This window comes from Camponotus vicinus, unplaced genomic scaffold (genome assembly GCF_025532165.1).
Source record: "Camponotus vicinus isolate PSW18456_S1 unplaced genomic scaffold, iyCamVici1.0 SCAF_10, whole genome shotgun sequence".
Classification (NCBI taxonomy): Eukaryota; Metazoa; Arthropoda; class Insecta; order Hymenoptera; family Formicidae; genus Camponotus; species Camponotus vicinus.
This window is the reverse complement of record NW_028141946.1, coordinates 12,422,067-12,440,660: the sequence shown is the minus strand read 5'-3', so window position 1 is coordinate 12,440,660 and position 18,594 is coordinate 12,422,067. Positions and strand designations below refer to the sequence as shown.

At 38.3% G+C, this 18,594-nt stretch overlaps 2 protein-coding genes and 1 pseudogene across 2 annotated transcripts; 1 reads left to right on the top strand and 2 right to left on the bottom strand.

Moving 5' to 3' along the window:
* Positions 1 to 8,104: 8,104 nt before the first annotated feature.
* Positions 8,105 to 8,680, top strand: LOC145960061 (histone-lysine N-methyltransferase SETMAR-like). The gene has a single exon (XM_083079332.1). The coding sequence runs from the start codon at positions 8,105 to 8,107 to the stop codon at positions 8,678 to 8,680; it is 576 nt and encodes a 191-aa protein (XP_082935458.1).
* Positions 8,681 to 15,770: 7,090 nt separating this feature from the next.
* Positions 15,771 to 17,290, bottom strand: LOC145960060 (uncharacterized; annotated as a pseudogene).
* A 116-nt stretch (positions 17,291 to 17,406) lies between these two features.
* LOC145960059 (matrilysin-like) lies at positions 17,407 to 18,594 on the bottom strand. Its single transcript, XM_083079331.1, has one exon. It carries the CDS (start codon positions 18,592 to 18,594, stop codon positions 17,407 to 17,409), a length of 1,188 nt encoding a protein of 395 aa, XP_082935457.1.

Here is an 18,594-nt window from a genome sequence, read left to right as displayed (position 1 = left end):
TAGCATCAAGAGACGAAGAGGAACACCGAAAACATCTCGAGCAAATATTTCAACGTTTAAAGGAGCACGGACTATCTATCAACGTGACAAAAAGCGAATTTGCGGAAAAAGAGGTCGAATATCTTGGATACACAGTCAACAAAGAAGGAATACGTCCGACGAACGATAGAGTAAAAACCATCGTTGATTTCAAGAAGCCGAACAATATAAAAGAGCTTAGGAGATATCTTGGGATCATCAACTTCTATCACAGATTCATCAAAAATGCAGCAGCCATTCTAGCTCCATTAAATGGGTACCTGACAGGAGCGAAGAAACGCGACAAGCGGCCAATAGAGTGGACTACACAAGCAGAGGAAGCCTTTCATGAAAGTAAAAGACGTTTAGCAGAGACTACCCTACTGGTTCATCCACGAGGAAACGCCAAACTACTCCTCAGAACAGACGCTTCCAACGTAGCCATGGGAGCGGTATTGGAGCAGTATCAAGAGGGAGAATACAAGCCATTAGGATTCTTCTCTAAGAAGTTATCTGAGGCACAACAAAACTATAGCACATACGACAGAGAACTCCTAGCAATTTATTCCGTATTAAAATTCTTTCAACACATGGCAGAAGGACGAAACGTAGTTGTGTTAACGGATCACAAACCACTACAATACGCGTTCTCACAAGCTTCTAATAAAGCCTCTGAACGGCAGAGGAGACAATTAGACTTTATAAGTCAGATTACTACTAATATTGTCCATATTGCAGGGCATGAAAACCAGGTAGCGGATGCACTGTCACAAGTAGAAGCAGTCAACCTACCAGTTATCGTCACAACAAACGAACTTTACGAGGAACAGCAGAAAGACGAAGAACTCAGAGCTCTACTGGAGACTGAGACATCACTCTCACTAAGGCCACTACGGTTAGACGGAGGAGACAAAACCATATACTGCAGTGTCGACAAGGAAATTCGAATATGCGTATCGAGAGTATTACGGAAGCAAATTTTCGACAACATACATAATCTGTCACACCCAAGTGGAAGGACAACAAAGAAAACAATCGCACAAAGATTCGTTTGGCCAGGTATGCAGAAAGATATTGCTAACTGGGCCAAGACATGCTTACCGTGTCAGAAAGCGAAAGTCCACAGACACAATCACAGAATTCCAGAGCGAATTCCAGTCCCGGACGATAGGTTCCAACACGTACACCTAGACATCGTAGGACCGCTACCCAACTCTAAAGGAATGAGGTACTGTTTAACCATGATCGACAGGACAACAAGATGGCCGGAAGCTACACCAATAGCGGACACATCAGCGGACACTGTAACAGACGCATTTTTTAATACATGGATCGCACGATTCGGAGCACCATACATGATTACAACCGACAGAGGAGCGCAGTTCGAGTCAGCAATATTTGAAGCGATGGTCAAGCTAATAGGAAGTCGGAGAATCCGAACGACAGCGTATCACCCGCAGGCAAATGGGATGATCGAGCGATGGCACCGATCGCTCAAGGCAGCAATCATGTGTCACGGCACCACGGATTGGACTAATGTACTTCCTATGGTACTTTTAGGATTGCGAAACAGTTACAAGGACGACATTAAGACATCCGCAGCAGAGATGGTCTACGGAAAAACACTACAGGTACCCGGTGAATATTTCGCAGCCGAGGAGCCCACTGGATGCCCGGACATGTTCCTGCAGAAACTACGCGAGCGAATGCGGCGAGTAGGACCGAAGCCCACAGCACATCACATCAAACAAAAGACCTTTGTTCACAAGGAGTTGGAGGACTGTACACATGTCTTCGTCAGGGTCGATCGAGCGACCAGATCCCTAGAACAACCATATGAAGGACCTTTTCCCATAATCAAAAGACTGACTGATTTTTTGTACAGGATCAACTACAAGGACCGACCGACTGAGATCAACATTGACAGATTGAAGCCGGCGTTCATTGAAAGGGCTAGGGAGAACCAACAACTATCCGAGGATAATTCCCTTCCAGAACCTTCGCCAGCTGAGACAGAGAAAGGACATCTTGCACGAAAAATTAGATTCGCGACTCCATGAACGGAGTCACTAAGGGGGGAGTGATTGTGGCGTCCCTCCATCTGGACAAAATACAGATGAATGGGTTTACGAACGCACTAGCGCCATCACATACCTCGCCCCGATCCACCAAAGACATAGAGGCACTCACCCTAGTGTGTCTCGTCGTCCGAAGCGGACGTAAGTTACCAAAGACTGAAACCATAGTTGTAAATTCCTTTGTTGTAAAATATATTTTTATAAAGACAAACTGAATGTATCAATCCACCCGGCATCGAACGACAGTTAATAGGAGGTCTTTAATAACCTGACTCCCTATATGTGTATGCATTTGTATGCAATAAAGGCGTTGTTCGGAAATGCAGAGTGAGTTTCGTATAATTCGCTAAAAGCGTTGCTTTCGTAATGCAAGACGCTTCGTATATCGCGCGTGTTTACGATCGCGTCGGTTCAATGACCGTTTGACGTAGCGCGACTAGTTTTTCAGTATACGCGTCTGGGCGGTCGGTCTAGCCCCGTTTTTCTGTACACGTTTTTGTAGGCGCGTGATTCCGTGAATCGGCTGGTTATTTCGGAATAAGCCTATTTCTTGTTAACGCAGAAATAATTCCCGGTATGGCTGGAAGTTTTCTCGGGAGCGCCGTGCCGACGAGAATACTCGTCCGATGTAGCTCTCCACTCTACCTCGAGATTTAATGCACCGGCGTTAGATGGTCGGATTTTGGACCGATGATCGAGATCCCTCGATCGAACCGGAGTGCGCTCTGGTTCGCTTATACGGTCAGAATGTGTCTAGATGGATTAGCCGAATCAAGTATCGAGAGAGCTCGAAGGAGGAAGAGTTCGCTCTACCTCCGTGACTTGAAGCTGGGCTAGTTTTCTAGGAGCGGTCTAGGTTTCCTTGGTGTGCTTCACCTGAGTGAGCGGACTAGGAAAAAGGTGTCTAATTTGCCGAATGCGGCCTTTTTATACCGGCTAATTACCCGCGTCGGCGCGCGGTGATATTACCCCTTCCGAACGGGTTTCGGGAAGCGGTACGGTCGGGCCCGTTCGGAGGGGTTCGGGAGATGCGCCGAACGCGGGTTTTCGCCGGTCGGCGGTTCGGGCCGCATCGGTGACGCTCGGTGGTTTTCGGCTAACGGCTAAAAGCCGTTTTCGGTTGTTTTAAAAATGTGGGCGCACCGCGCCCCTGCCTCTGCCCGGCGGATGTTCTGCCGGGCGGCAGCTTCCGGCGGATCGCATGCCGGGAAACGATGCATCTCAGGGGGTGCACGGGGTGCATCGTTACATAATTATAAAATATATTTAAAAATCATTGAATTAATATTTTTTTATGAAATAAACATTTATTTATAATTCTCATTGCATAGCAAATAAATTAATTCAATGATTTTTAAATATATTTTATAATTAAAATACTAATTTGTCTGTTAAAATAATAAAAATATATAGCACAATAATAAGATAAAAAAAACTCAAAGGTAAGATTTGAACCAGCCACCAATTCGTTCTTTCCGCTCGATACATAACGAGCATATAAATTTTCGACGCTGCTTGCGTCTCGATATCTCGATACGTACGACAGCGTTAAACGTTTTTCTCTGTTAGCTTGTTATATTAGATATTTTTATAACTGCTAAATATATTATATATATTTGCTAATCGTAAGAAAATATTATGATATATCTTTTTATATTAAAAAATCAAATCGTATAATTTTCAAAAATAAATATATATACATACATATATGAGTCATTCTTTTACAAACCGAACGGTTTTTGACCGACCCATTGCTAAATCGCTTCATAATTTTTTGACGTGTTCTAGATACAAAATGAGTGAACACGTGTATCGGGATTTTTTTTTTTAATTTTTTTCGAAAAATATCGGGATTTTAAATTTTAACGCGATACATTTCATAATCATTTTCAAATCGCCGTATCTCCGGTAAATTTTAACGAAACAAAAAGGTTTTTTTTTTATTTTAAAGCTAAAAACATCAGTTTTCTCGTAAAATTGATGTCCCTGATGTAATTTGAAAAATCACTATTGTTTATAACAAATAAATTGTTTAAAGTTAGTTTAAACAACCGCACGCCATAGATACGAAATTGTAAAAAATACCATTGAATTCCTCGTCAAATTTCCTAAAAGAAAAGTATTTTTCGAGAATGGACACTTTATTTTTACTATCCCAAATAAAATAAAACTTCCGCTGCGCGACGCCCCGCTGAGCCGTGCCGCGCCGCCGCCGCGCCGAACCGGCCGGCGGGCGCGTGACAAGTACCGCACCAACATTTTTGCTTTATCTGTGATATATACTATAACGATTGTTATTTGGTCAATTTCAATATTTGTCAAGAAATAAGAAACAATTATTAATTATTAATATCTCTCATACTTTTTTCAGTGCTTTATAAAAAAACATATATTAATTAAAGGTTTTTAGTTATTGTCGTTTGGATTCTTGAATGATTTTATATATAGAATATCTTTATCTTTAAATATATTTAAAATAAGTTTCGTTTACTGCAATAATTCGTATATGAAGTTAATAAATTGTTTTAAAGGAGTGTTACGCATTTAGTTTTTGGATCAATAATTAAGGTAATGAAAAAATAATTATTGCTTAAAATTTATGTTATTTGTTGTGTCATTTATTTCATGATTTTTACAACTGTAACTTTTTCAGAAAGTGAAAATAATTTGACATGTAATGTTGTTAATGTTGCGGGAATGACGCAGTGATAATTTAATGTCCCTTTCACTGTTTTTGATAACTGAAAACGTGGTGTTAATTTTTCTTCTTTCTGGTTGTATTGATTAGTTGTGAAGTAATTACAGTGAATATTCGGTAAAGCTTCCGTTGCCCAAAGGAATAGTTCTTTGGGTGTTTGAATGGGATTATCGATTCGTTGTAAGCTTGCTCGGGCAGCGAGCCTTTTTAAGGTTCCACCTAATCCATCACATGGTCCTTTTCCATGCGATGTGGGGAAAAAATGCCACTCTGCTGCGATGTTAAAATCCTGCATGTGATGACTTAGATTTATGAAGTTTTGTCGGTTTTTATACTGAGCACTTGCTCCATCCGAGAAGTATATAATTTTTTTAACTGTTGGTAGGTTCTGTTTTATAAATTCTACAATTTTCGACTGAAAAAGATGTACCGCAATGGTGTCATGGTTCAAACATTCTGATATTGATACAAGGCTTTTCATTTTCAATTTATTTTTTTCGTTTTTATAATAGATGGCAGTGGGATGAACGGTGGCCTGGTCATTGTTCCAATGAACACCTTGTATTGCGTTTTGCACTACGAATGCGTAATTCTCCGAGAAGTCTAAAATTACGATGCATTCGTTTGACTTTAAATTTTCTTTTTTAGAATTTAAAAATTCGTTTTGTTTTTTTACTACATAGGAATGACGTAATAATTTCTTAAGTCCATCTGTTAAAATCTGTAAGAATTCATCAACAGGCGATACTACAGTTTGTAGTGTAGTTCGGTCGACGTGTGTCCATTGCTTGTAACTTACGGAGTCGATATAATTTTCATCAAAAATGTTTTCCAACTCTTGTATTAAATCATTTGTTTCCGGACATGCGGAGCAGGTACCCATGTAGCAGTTAGTAGATGGAGGGTTGCATATAATTTTATTTAAGCAATCATGATAAGTTTGAATGGGTTGCGGACAATCAACTGTAAGCCGTTTAAAATTTGCACCGTCAATTAATAATTTTACATTTTCATGTATGGAACACACACAGACTGAATGCGTGCCACTTGCTCCGGCTAAGATGCATTGTTTTGGCTGTAAAGATGCAAATTTCGAAAAGCTGCACTTCACTTCATAATTACTTTCTTTAAATGCACGATGCAATTCTTTTAAATTATTTAAAAGTAATCTTTTTTGAATGTGATGTCTTGTTCCATCTATTTTCACCGATACGTAATCCTTTAGTCCTGGCATTATTCGACTGAATTCGTCCGATTGATAAAAGGCAATTATTCTATTAATTACGTTCTCTTTTAATGTCGGATGACTTTTTGGATTTGGTCCTTCTAAAATATCTTTTTGTACGGCAATCGTCTTTGCTACTTCAATCATATGCCTTGTAGCAGTTGGAAAATATTCTTTAATTTTCAGATAAGACCATTGGTGAACTATGGTTAAAATTTTTACTTTCATTGTTCGGTCTGATGTTGAAGTAAATTTTTCTTGTATAACTTTTAACATACATGTTTTTTCATCATCTTTATTATCGGAGCCTTCATCAAATACGTGAAAAATGTTGTTTATTATGGCATTTGATATGCTGTCTATTTTTTGTTTACAGTATTTTGTTTGGTGAATTTTTCTCATTTTGATAGGGAATGATCCAACAAAACTTATTCCTTTATTTACTCCAGCAATTACTTCTGAAATAATGCGTACTTTCTTTCCTTCAGAAGTGTCGCTGCTTTTAACACTTTTTTCACTTGATTCGTCGGTGAGTGATACAACATCATGAACGTATGGACCTGCCTGTTTTAAAAAGAATAAATACTTATAATTTGTAGCAAAAACATTAACAATAATTACAATTTTTAATTAACATTTTTAATTGTAATTAACATAAGAATTATACACACCTCTTGACGTTGACGACTCTCTTCATTTGCATTGCTAGTAGATGGTTCATTTACAGTGCTAGTAGCTGGTAATGAAGGTCGAAGACGACAGGAATTACAGATCCTCATCTGTAAATTTTCATCATTTACTGGAATGTTCCATGCACGCAGCTGCCTCTTCGTGATTTGTCTCAGCGTTGATCCTTTCTTCTTACCGTGATTAGGCAAATTAAACGGATTAGAGCACTGGTCTGTACGCCAATGTACAGTTTTCTTTTTCCTCGCAACTTTCGGCATTGTGCTAAAAGTTTGTATATATTTAATAAACTTTTCAAATAATATTAAACTATATACTTTAAATAATTTACTTACTTTTTCTAAGTTCACAATTCTCGTAAAACGTACGTAAAACGAAATATTATACAAACAATAAAACACAAACGCATACACCGAATATTTTAACACGTCTATTCGTTCCAACGATCAAAATAGGACTGAAAACAGACGTGTCTAAACCAGTTATAAAACGAGAGTTGCTAACTCCCCACTACCGGCCCGGTCCGGCCCGGTTCGGCGCGGCGGTGGCGCGGCACGGCTCAGCGGGGCGTCGCGCAGCGGAAGTTTTATTTTATTTGGGATAGTAAAAATAAAGTGTCCATTCTCGAAAAATACTTTTCTTTTAGGAAATTTGACGAGGAATTCAATGGTATTTTTTACAATTTCGTATCTATGGCGAGCGGTTGTTTAAACTAACTTTAAACAATTTATTTGTTATAAACAATAGTGATTTTTCAAATTACATCAGGGACATCAATTTTACGAGAAAACTGATGTTTTTAGCTTTAAAATAAAAAAAAAACCTTTTTGTTTCGTTAAAATTTACCGGAGATACGGCGATTTGAAAATGATCATGAAATGTATCGCGTTAAAATTTAAAATCCCGATATTTTTCGAAAAAAATTAAAAAAAAAAATCCCGATACACGTGTTCACTCATTTTGTATCTAGAACACGTCAAAAAATTATGAAGCGATTTAGCAATGGGTCGGTCAAAAACCGTTCGGTTTGTAAAAGAATGACTCATATATTAGATGATTGCATAAGTTCGTGCCCGATTTTCATAGATGGCATTAAGTTATTGCATGGCGGAGTTCTATTGTTTTCGTTTGGTAATGTTGCTTGCACCGAATAGGTGACAGTGTCTTGTGTCACTTTAGCATCAGGCATTGTTCAGATAAGTCCATTTGTGCATAAGAGAAATTATTAAAAATGGAGAACGAAAAGGTGCATTTGCGGCATGTAATGCTATATGAATTTCGAAAAGGCGTAAGTGTTGGGACTGCACAAAGAACATTCAGAGCGTTTATTTGGACCGTGCTCCTGCTCTCCGGACAGTCAAAAAGTGGTTTGGCAGATTTCGAAATGGTGATTTCAACATGGAAGATCAACCCCGCTCTGGACGGCCTTCTGGCATTGATGACGACATTGTGTGTGCCTTAGTGGAAAAAAACCCAAGGATTATAACTGAGGATATTGCTGAGAGGCTGAACATTGATAATTCAACCGCTTTTCGCCATTTAAAAAAGCTTGGATACATTTCCAAGCTCGATACGTGGGTGCCGCATCTCTTGACTGAAAGGAATAAGCTGAACCGCATGACTGTGGCCCTTTCCCTTCTCGAGCGTAACAAAAAAGAGCCATTTTTGGATCGAATGATAACAGGCGAAGAGAAGTGGATTCTCTACAACAACGTACAGCGGAAGAGGACATGGAAAAAAGCAGCTGAAGGAGCAGAACCCGTCGCAAAAGCTGGCCTGCATCCGATGAAGGTGTTGCTGTGTGTTTGGTGGGATTGCAGGGGAATTATTCACTTCGAGCTGCTCCGACGCGGCGAAACAATCACGGCGGACAAGTACTGTGAGCAACTCACTAGACTCGATGCAGCTATTCGAGAAAAACGTCCGGTTTTAGCCAATCGAAAAGGCATCATCTTCCACCACGACAAGTGCTAGGCCACACGTCGCCCAACAGACGCTGCGAAAACTGCAGGAGTTGCAATGGGAAATTCTGCAACACCCGCCATATTCTCCAGATATTGCGCCTTCAGATTTTCATCTGTTCCGGTCTTTGCAGAATAGTTTGAATGGCAAGAATCTCAGTTCCGAGGAAGCTGTCGAAAACCATCTTACAAACTTTTTTCAAGAAAAACCAAGTTTTTTTTTCAAAAATGGAATCGACAAGCTTGTAGATCGTTGGAAAACCATTGTAGAGGAGAATAGAGACTATATAATTGATTAATAAAAGTGTATTCTTTAAAATATAACCTATTGAAGTTTAAATCGGGCACGAACTTATGCAATCATCCAATATACAGGGTGAGCCATTTTAATTAACGCACGCAATTATTTCGGAAACAAAGCATTTTAGAGAAAAATGTTTCAGACAAAAGTTTTATGGTTTCGAGGGGGCCATAAGATGGTATCATTGGTTTGACACTGAAGAGTCATTTGAAGGTCACGTGAAGGTCAATTCAATTTTTTTAAACGGAACACCCTATATATTTTTACACACTCTTGTAGCTTATCTCGAGAGCTTTCCAAAACACTATAATTAAGTACCTTTTCGTTAAGTACTTTTTGAGTTATGAGGCTTGAAATAATTTCTTAATTTTACATAAACCGTAAAATATCTTGTAAAATATTCATTTTTCGATTATCTTACCTTAATACTTTTACGTACAAAATAATGAGAGGAATCAATTGGTGTAAAGAAAACACATAGTTGTTTTTTAAAAAAAATATGGAATTGTTAATTGCAAATTACATATTTTTTCTTCAAAACAACTATGTGTTTTTTTAGACCAATTGATTCCTCTCATTATTTTGTACGTAAAAGTATTAAGGTAAGATAATCGAAAAATGAATATTTTACAAGATATTTTACGGTTTATGTAAAATTAAGAAATTATTTCAAGCCTCATAACTCAAAAAGTACTTAACGAAAAGGTACTTAATTATAGTGTTTTAGAAAGCTCTCGAGATAAGCTACAAGAGTGTGCAAAAATATATAGGGTGTTCCATTTAAAAAAATTGAAGTGACCTTCACGTGACCTTCAAGTGACTCTTCAGTGTCAAACCAATGATACCATCTTATGGCCCCCTCGAAATCATAAAACTTTTGTCTGAAACATTTTTCTCTAAAATGCTTTGTTTCCGAAATAATTGCGTGCGTTAATTAAAATGGCTCACCCTGTATATATATATATGTGTGTGTGTGTGTGTGTGTGTGTGTGTGTGTGTGTGTGTGTGTGTGTGTGTGTGTGTATATATACATATATATACATTTGTTTATAAGAATTATGTCATTTAATTTTTCACATGAAAAAATATATCGATATTTTCTTACAACTGATAAATGTATAATATATTTATCAGTTAAAAAATATATTAAATAGATTAATATTTATCAGTTAAAAAATATGTGTGTAATATAAAAAGCTATAAGGGGAAAACATTTAACGCTGTCGCACGCATTGAGATATCGAAAAGCGAGCTGAGTTGCGCGTCGCCCGTTTTTTGTTGCCAGCTTGGTAGGAAGGAGACAGAAGACTGTATTCTGTCCTCTTCTACTGTCCGAAGCTAGCCAAAGCGCCGAGCTCACACGTACGCTTACGCTCACATCCTCATTACCCCCTCCACGCCGTGTTGCTTGCGGCGGAGATCTGGCAGCTTTGGCTGAATTTCCTAACTGAAGAGAAGAATTTGGAAGCTTATTGTCCAGAACTCGGTCAACTTAATACCGCAGAAGCAAATGCTTCAAGATGTGTAACCAAATGTCGCTGGGTGATAGAGCAAGTCTTCGGTCGCCTCAAGAAGAAATTCAAGATTTTTTCTTTGCCAGCGTTTAATAAAACTTTCAAACACGATCTTGACTCTCTCTATATCGCTTTTGCTCTCTTGAATTATTCCACAAACCAATTCTGAGTGATGTCATGCATGAAGGCATAGCACAGACTCTCGACTTAACGTCCCTAATCGTTTGCAAATCATCGTCCAAGAATTCAATCTTCCTCAACTGAAAGCACCATTCCTTGGAGTCGAGTATACATCACTCGATAATGAAGAAAATAATCGACTCATTGAATTTCCTGAACTTTCGATGGATGATCTGTACTACTTGAGTCTTGGATCTTATCAAATATGCAATGCGATTTCATACTATGCAGAGCATCAGAAAGAAGAAATATTCTTGGTACAGAAGTTCAATCCAAGGCCGAAGCACCCGTCAGCAGCTTTGAACTGTGAGAAGTATGGCATCTCAGTTGAAGAACCTACATTGATTAAGGCACATATGAAATCTCGTTACCATGGTAGTAAGTGTCACTACATTTTTGTTTTGATAGATAAAGCAAAAACTGGACGGGGGATATTCGTGAGTACTATTGTACTTGTGAAAGTGGTGCTCCGACTGCAGGTTGTTGCAGTCATGTAATGACAATTGTGTGGTTCCTTGCATTTGCTCAATACCATGGGATACAAATACCCAATCCTGAAATATGCAATGTATTTATCACGATTCACAAAACAACTCTACATAGTGAGAGGTAAAGGGACTCACATTAGAAAAGCACCCTAATCTGTGAGAGACGGAGTCTCACATTTCAGCCCGATCCGTGAGAGGCGGTGTCAAGTTTCACTTCAACTCCATCTATCTCGGGGAATTTTCATGTTAGATGAAATCTAAGGTCATATTTGAATCCGGCGTAAAAAAATCCATAAGAAACGATATGTTTCACTTTGTTATATATATATTTTATTCCTTGGTATGGACACTTGAAGAATTTCGTGGTTACTTTCATGGATTATGAGAAACCATCACTTTCACCCCTTCATATTTCCGGAACCGTGCCTATGCTCATCTTAAAATTTCTCTAGGATTAATGTTCGAACATATAGTACTATTTGGCATAAAAAAAATTTGAAATTCGAGGTCCAAAAAATGGGCGAAAAACAGGTCTTTTTGCCATCACTCTTTGGCTAAAAACCAATAAAAATTATTATATATATATATACAGGGTGTCCCATTTTAAAAGTTCCATCCTCATAACTTTTCAGGATCAACGTTTGAAGGAAAACGACTCGGATAAAAGTTGTAGGGAACAAAGGGGGCTATCTAATAGTGACCTTGGATTCGACATTAAAGGTCATTTTCAAGGTCATTTGAAGGTCAACTTCCGTTCTTTAAATGGGAACCCCTATTTTTTATTAATTATTCTTGTAGGTTATCTCGAGAGCTTTCCAAAACAATATAATAAAGTATTTCTTCATTCAGTACTTTCCGAGTTATGAGGCTTGAAATCATTTCTTAATTTTACATAAACCATAAAATATCTAGTAAAATATTCATTTTTCGATTATCTTACCTTAATACTTTTATGTACAAAATAATGAGAGGAATCAATTGGTGTAAAGAAAAAACATAGTTGTTTTTAAGAAAAAATATGTTAATTGCAAATTACATATTTTATATATATACAGGGTGAGCCATTTTAATTAACGCACGCAATTATTTCGGAAACAAAGCATTTTAGAGAAAAATGTTTCAGACAAAAGTTTTATGGTTTCGAGGGGGCCATAAGATGGTATCATTGGTTTGACACTGAAGAGTCATTTGAAGGTCACGTGAAGGTCACTTCAATTTTTTTAAATGGAACACCCTATATATTTTTGCACACTCTTGTAGCTTATCTCGAGAGCTTTCCAAAACACTATAATTAAGTACCTTTTCGTTAAGTATTTTTTGAGTTATGAGGCTTGAAATAATTTCTTAATTTTACATAAACCGTAAAATATCTTGTAAAATATTCATTTTTCGATTATCTTACCTTAATACTTTTATGTACTAAATAATGAGAGGAATCAATTGGTGTAAAGAAAACACATAGTTGTTTTTAAGAAAAAATATGGAATTGTTAATTGCAAATTACATATTTTTTCTTCAAAACAACTATGTGTTTTTTTTACACCAGTTGATTCCTCTCATTATTTTGTACGTAAAAGTATTAAGGTAAGATAATCGAAAAATGAATATTTTACAAGATATTTTACGGTTTATGTAAAATTAAGAAATTATTTCAAGCCTCATAACTCAAAAAGTACTTAACGAAAAGGTACTTAATTATAGTGTTTTGGAAAGCTATCGAGATAAGCTACAAGAATATGCAATGACAAATAGTAGGTTCCATTTAAGAAATTGAAGGTGACCTTCATGTGACCTTCAACTAACTCTTCAAGGTCAAACCAATAATACCATCTTATGGCCCCCTCGAAACCAAACAACTTTTGTCTGAAACATTTTTCTCTAAAATGCTTTGTTTCCGAAATAATTGCGTGCGTTAATTAAAATGGCTCACCCTGTATATATAGGGTGTCCCATTTTAAATAATACGCTCAAATATCTCCGAAACGGCGCGTTAAAAAAATGTTTCAAACAAAAGTTGTATGGCTTGAAGGGGACCATCAGATGGTGGCAATGATTTGACCTTGAAAAGTCGTTTGAAGATCACCGTCAATTTCTTAAATGGAATCCTATTTTTTATTACATAAGATATGCGTTTTAAGCCAGCGATAGCAATCACACAAGAAATTAGTACTAAAACTGTTTGGAACACATACCTGAAAAATATTGAAATAAAAAGTTCATTTTGCGACATACTTTTGAGGAATATTTTATGTCCCAAAATAAACGTCTCAATGTGTTTTAGATACATTTCAAACCGTTTTAGTACTAATTTCTTATGTTGAACATATTTTTTGAGTCTACCTAAAAGAGAAATTATATATTGTGAACTCAAAAGTATTAAGGTAATATTTTTAATTTGAAGATATATTTATATATTTCAATCAATTGTACAATTTCTCAGACAGTTCTCCACCAATGTCTTTGTTTCAAAATTTACAGCGGTTCAATTCGTCCTAAAGATCATGTAACAACCGACATTCTCATATCGCCACGCGTTTATTCTCGCGCAAATAGATCGAATTTTTAAAATTAATTTTTATCAATTATTTCGAAACTTCACAGTATTTTTCTACTTGATTCAATCTATTTACATAAATGGTGATTCAGTTATCTGGACATCTTATATACAAGGTGTCTGTATAAGTTGTATACCGAAAATATACAAGCAGACCTTAATAACTGAACTAAGAAGTCATATACCATTTTGCAAATAACGCAAAAATTTCGAGATATAAATTAAAAATCTCTAAAACACAGTAGAGCGGCTCGCGGCGCTTCAGCATGATACGTTTTGGTGAGATCTCCTCTCACAGCTTCGCCGCGCGCCTAGTATCAGGTTACAATATTACGGCTTTTGTTGTCGCGCACTTGTACTTTGGCTAATCTTTTTTAATGAATATCTCGAAATTTTACATGATTGTTTGCAAAATGGTATAGGATTCTTTTTTAGTTTAGTTCCTGAAACGAGTTCCACTTATATATTTTCGGTGGAACACTTTGTCATATACAAATGAACATGTTTTCAAATATTCTCTCACTTATATTTACTCGCATCTTACAAACATTATATTGGAAATTTTGTTTATAGAGTAATGAATAAAAAATATTGTCAATTTTGTAGTGTTTGTATACTTTGAGACATTGATTGGAAAGTGTCTTTAAGTTATAAAATCGATATACGCGGAAATGTCCTCAAATTCAACATTTCATCTTAATACACTTTTAAAGCATATTTTATGTCTTAAAATAAATGTTTTACGTCGATGTTTTTTAGGCATATTTCAAACGGTTTTAGTAACTAATTTCATTTATTGAACGTATCTTTTGAGTCCAATTTTTTAAAACAACAATTAAATATTGTGAATTCTTAATTGAGTTCCATAAAACTTTAAGACAATTTTTTTTCATAATTAAATATATTACTTTATAAATATCACATAAATAATACATGAGGAAGATCGCAATTGAGAGAATTATAACTACAATAGTCTGTTCTAAAAGAATTTGAGTATGTATATAATAATATAATACGTGCGTATAATAATATGTACGAGTGTCAGCCTCCCGGAGCCTTTACGTGCAATCGTAACCGTCTCAACAGTTCTTCCTCTCGTAGTCTTCTTTGTTCCACGAGTTCCGCTATTATTCTTCTTTCCTCTTCTTCCTCTCTCCTTCGTCTCTCCTCGTATTGAATGTTCTCTATTTCTAATATTTCCTCGTACAGATCTCGCATCTCGAAGAGGCCTCGTAGATTGAAGATGTCGTGGTACTTCCATCCGTTTATCTCGTTATCTCGGCGGCTTTCCGGAGTGTCGCCCCATTCCTCCTCGAGATCGTGTCGCGCGTTCCATCGCTCCGCTCGTATTTCGCGCCGATGTTCGATATTCACGAATTTTGGAATTTCAACGTCGACGGAGGACTTTAAAAAAATGATATATATTATATACGCGCGTATATTTTCTTTCGTACAAAAAACATTATTTACCTTCCAGAAGAACATCACTTTTGCTACGATGCAAAACAATAGATTCACGAAGTCTTTCTTCCATAGAGAGTAGAGATTATTGTTAATGTTATCCATTTCGGTTTGTTATACGAAACGTACGTTCTTTCTCTATCGAATAAAACTCGAATGAAACTGGAGAACGATTTAATCGCAGGATTAATATATATCCTCCTGAAAGCATCGCGCATTAATGCATTAACGCATTAGCGCGGTTAGATTAAGGGGAGAGCGATAAGCGGTCGCGAACGGATTTCCGCTCCGTATTTCCTCGTTTTAATCTAAGCGGTATTTTTTTCCCATTTATGAATGAATGAATGAATGAATGAAAACTCGATGTATCGGGAGAATATGTCACGCGTAGAGGTGTTCGTCTTTAAGGAGGAGGAGGAGGAAAGATGACGAATTTCGTGTAAAATATTTTATTATTTATTCGATTAACGTTACATGTGTGTGTGTGAGTACATAAGTCGTTAATGGGATTGCGTTAGCGACGCATATTTTTTTTCATTCGAATTTATATGCGCGGATACATAAATTGTCGATAACGATATATATCTTTTTGTTACGAGAATTTTTTACAAACTGTAGTAGAGTCTGAAAAGGAGAGCGTGTAATTCGCAATCGATTAAATCGTTCGCGTCGAAGTGTTTGTGTTGACGAATTCCTTCCGGAATATCATTCGGGTGATCGATTTGCGTCGCGATATCGATGAAATTCGATAGTTTGTTGTCGACGGTTTCGAGCACGCCGGTTAGCGTCGCGACGATGCGATTCACGCATAATTCGAGATCGAACAGCGCTTTTACCGTGGCTTGTGACATGGATATGCGATTCTTTCCCGATTCGAATCGTAGTGTCTTGAGGTTGTTTATCTTGCCGAATCGAATCGTCGCGGTTCCGATTATCGCGAACGTTGGAGCATGCGGATCTTCGGAGTCGTTCTCGAAGTACCGTAGTATATCGTTGCGTAGAGCGAGCAGATCTCTCCACATATCTGCCGTCAACGAGATCTCTTTTCCGTGACAGTCTCCTAGAGCGATATCGACGTATGATTCTCGCTTTACGACGATAGCGATGTCGATGTACTTGTAAGACGTTTTAGTCAGCGCGTATCGTCTTCCTAATATGCGAATCGGATGTTTCGCGAAATTGATCTCGCGTTTAAACATCCAATTTCTCATCCATCTGTTGAAAAAAAATTAGAGAGAGATAATCGAAAACGTTCCCGTGAGATAATTCGCGAGGTGTACACTTATTCGTTTTCGGTGTACAATTTGGCTTTTTTTTCCGCGGGCGGAGTGTCGCAGCGGTCTTGGGTATCGTCCTCGTCTCGACGCAAAGGCGCGACGAAGGGATTGGACATTGCTGCTGATGTCGTCATCGTCGTCGTCGTCGTTTGCGGCGCCGATTGATTTGCGAGGACTCGGCGATATTCCTGTCCGATTCCCGCGAACATGATCGGTCTCGCGAAGAAGGATTCGATGCTCGTTGGAAACACCTCGACGTTGAGAGATGCGCGTTAATCTCGAGCACTGCGAAAAATGTTGCTCGTCGCGATCGAGATGCGCCTTATATACTCATTGTTTTTTTTCGATTAACGGAAGTGCGGTTTGGAAACGATGCGTTAAATATAGCAATTTTCAATTTCTAGGCTGATGCGCATTTCAGACGAGGAAGCGGTTTAGAACGACGCGAAAGATATAATAATCTTAAAACATTAAGTGTCAAAGTTTCCCGCATAATTGTCGTTGTAGTCATCATTATCGTCATCGTCATCATTATCGTCATCATTATCATTATCATTCTCCGGTCTGTTGACGGATACGTATTTTAGACGATATATCTTGGAAACGAGTTCCTGTAATTGATCTAGAATGCCTTCAGCGGGACATTTTATTCCGAGTATATTGAGATCGAAAGGACCGGCTGAGGTTATCGCGTCGATGAATTCGTTGTACGCGTAATAATCGTGTTTTTTGAGGAAATAGAGATTACCGTCAATGTGACGAAAAGTCGCCGTTATCGCGGACGGTATCCCGGAAAACGTATCCCATAGAGAGCCGTGTCTCATAATTGTCGTCGCGCAATCGTTCATCTCGGCTATCTTATCATCGTTATATATAACGTAACTGCGCCCCGCGTGTGTGTTTATCGCAGCGTTTATTTTAGCCTCGTGCGGAAATCCGATGTGCTCGATAGATCTCGGCCATCCTATTTGAGTTGAAAATTCGAATCGGTGAGATAAACAGAGCCGTTCGCGAATATCACGATGTCTCCCGAGGGTTTCTGATACACGGTTGATATACGTGCGATATCGCGAGGGAAAAATTTAAAATAGTCGGCGAATGAGAAGGGCGAGCCGTAACGTTTTCTCTTTATATCGATCGACCATACGTTGCGTTTACGCGCGACGTATAAGCGATGATTCATAATTAATGCTCCGTCTATACGCTTCAAGGCGCATAGATCAATGGTATTGGTAGGAGCCGTCGTTGTCGTCCTCACGGTCGTTGGCGTTATTGTAGTTGTCGGTGCTACTGTAGTTGTAGTTGTCGTTGTCGTTGTTGATGGAGTCGAAGTTTTCCACGATCCGTAGAGATTTCGTATACTTATGATATCCTCTATGCTCAATCTGAGCGGAAATTGTTTGTCTTCCGTAGGCGTATAAGCGTACATGACTGAATCTTCTCTCAGACTGTGAGTTAGACCTAAAGTGTGACCGATTTCATGCGTCAGCGTCTGAAGGAGATACAATCTATTCGACGGAGGTCTCGTTAGCGCGATGTGCCACGGTTCCGATTCATCGACGTGTACCTCGGTTACGTAATCGATCGTTCCCGTTGGAAAGAATGCGTGAGCGACGGCCGCCCCCGGACCCGTGAACGGTGACGGGCACGAGTCTCCATTCTTATCGTTCTCATACGCGTGTGCGCCAGATTGATACGATATCAGTATATCGGGCCGTAACGTGTCGCGCGAAAACGTTAGCGAAGAATGCTTGGACCATAGAGCGAACGCCATTTGAGTCGTGCGTAAAGTTTCTCTATTTGCTAGTTTAAAGTTCCACGTGAGATGCGTCTTCGGCCACTTTCGCGTTAATGGGCTGTGATTGTGAATGTCCGCGACGCCGCATCGCGGTTTGCGCATTACGCGAATTGTTTCCACGTTTAGAATTCCATTTCCAGATAGACCGTAGTACTCTTGAAATAATGTCAATGCATCGCTCAGAAGGGTTGCGTTATCCAATGATTGTTGATTTTCATCGTTCTCCAGATAGCCGTAAATTCGCAGATAATGAAACGCTTCCGCGATATCGCTATCGGTTAGCGACGTAGCGGCGACAAACGGAAGTGTCGATAGCGCGAACGATAACACGAACGATATCGCGACGCGCGTCAT

Coding starts and splice junctions, on each gene's coding strand:
- LOC145960061 (XM_083079332.1), top strand. CDS start 8,105: ATGGAAGATCAACCCCGCTCTGGACGGCCTTCTGGCATTGATGACGAC.
- LOC145960059 (XM_083079331.1), bottom strand. CDS start 18,594: ATGACGCGCGTCGCGATATCGTTCGTGTTATCGTTCGCGCTATCGACA.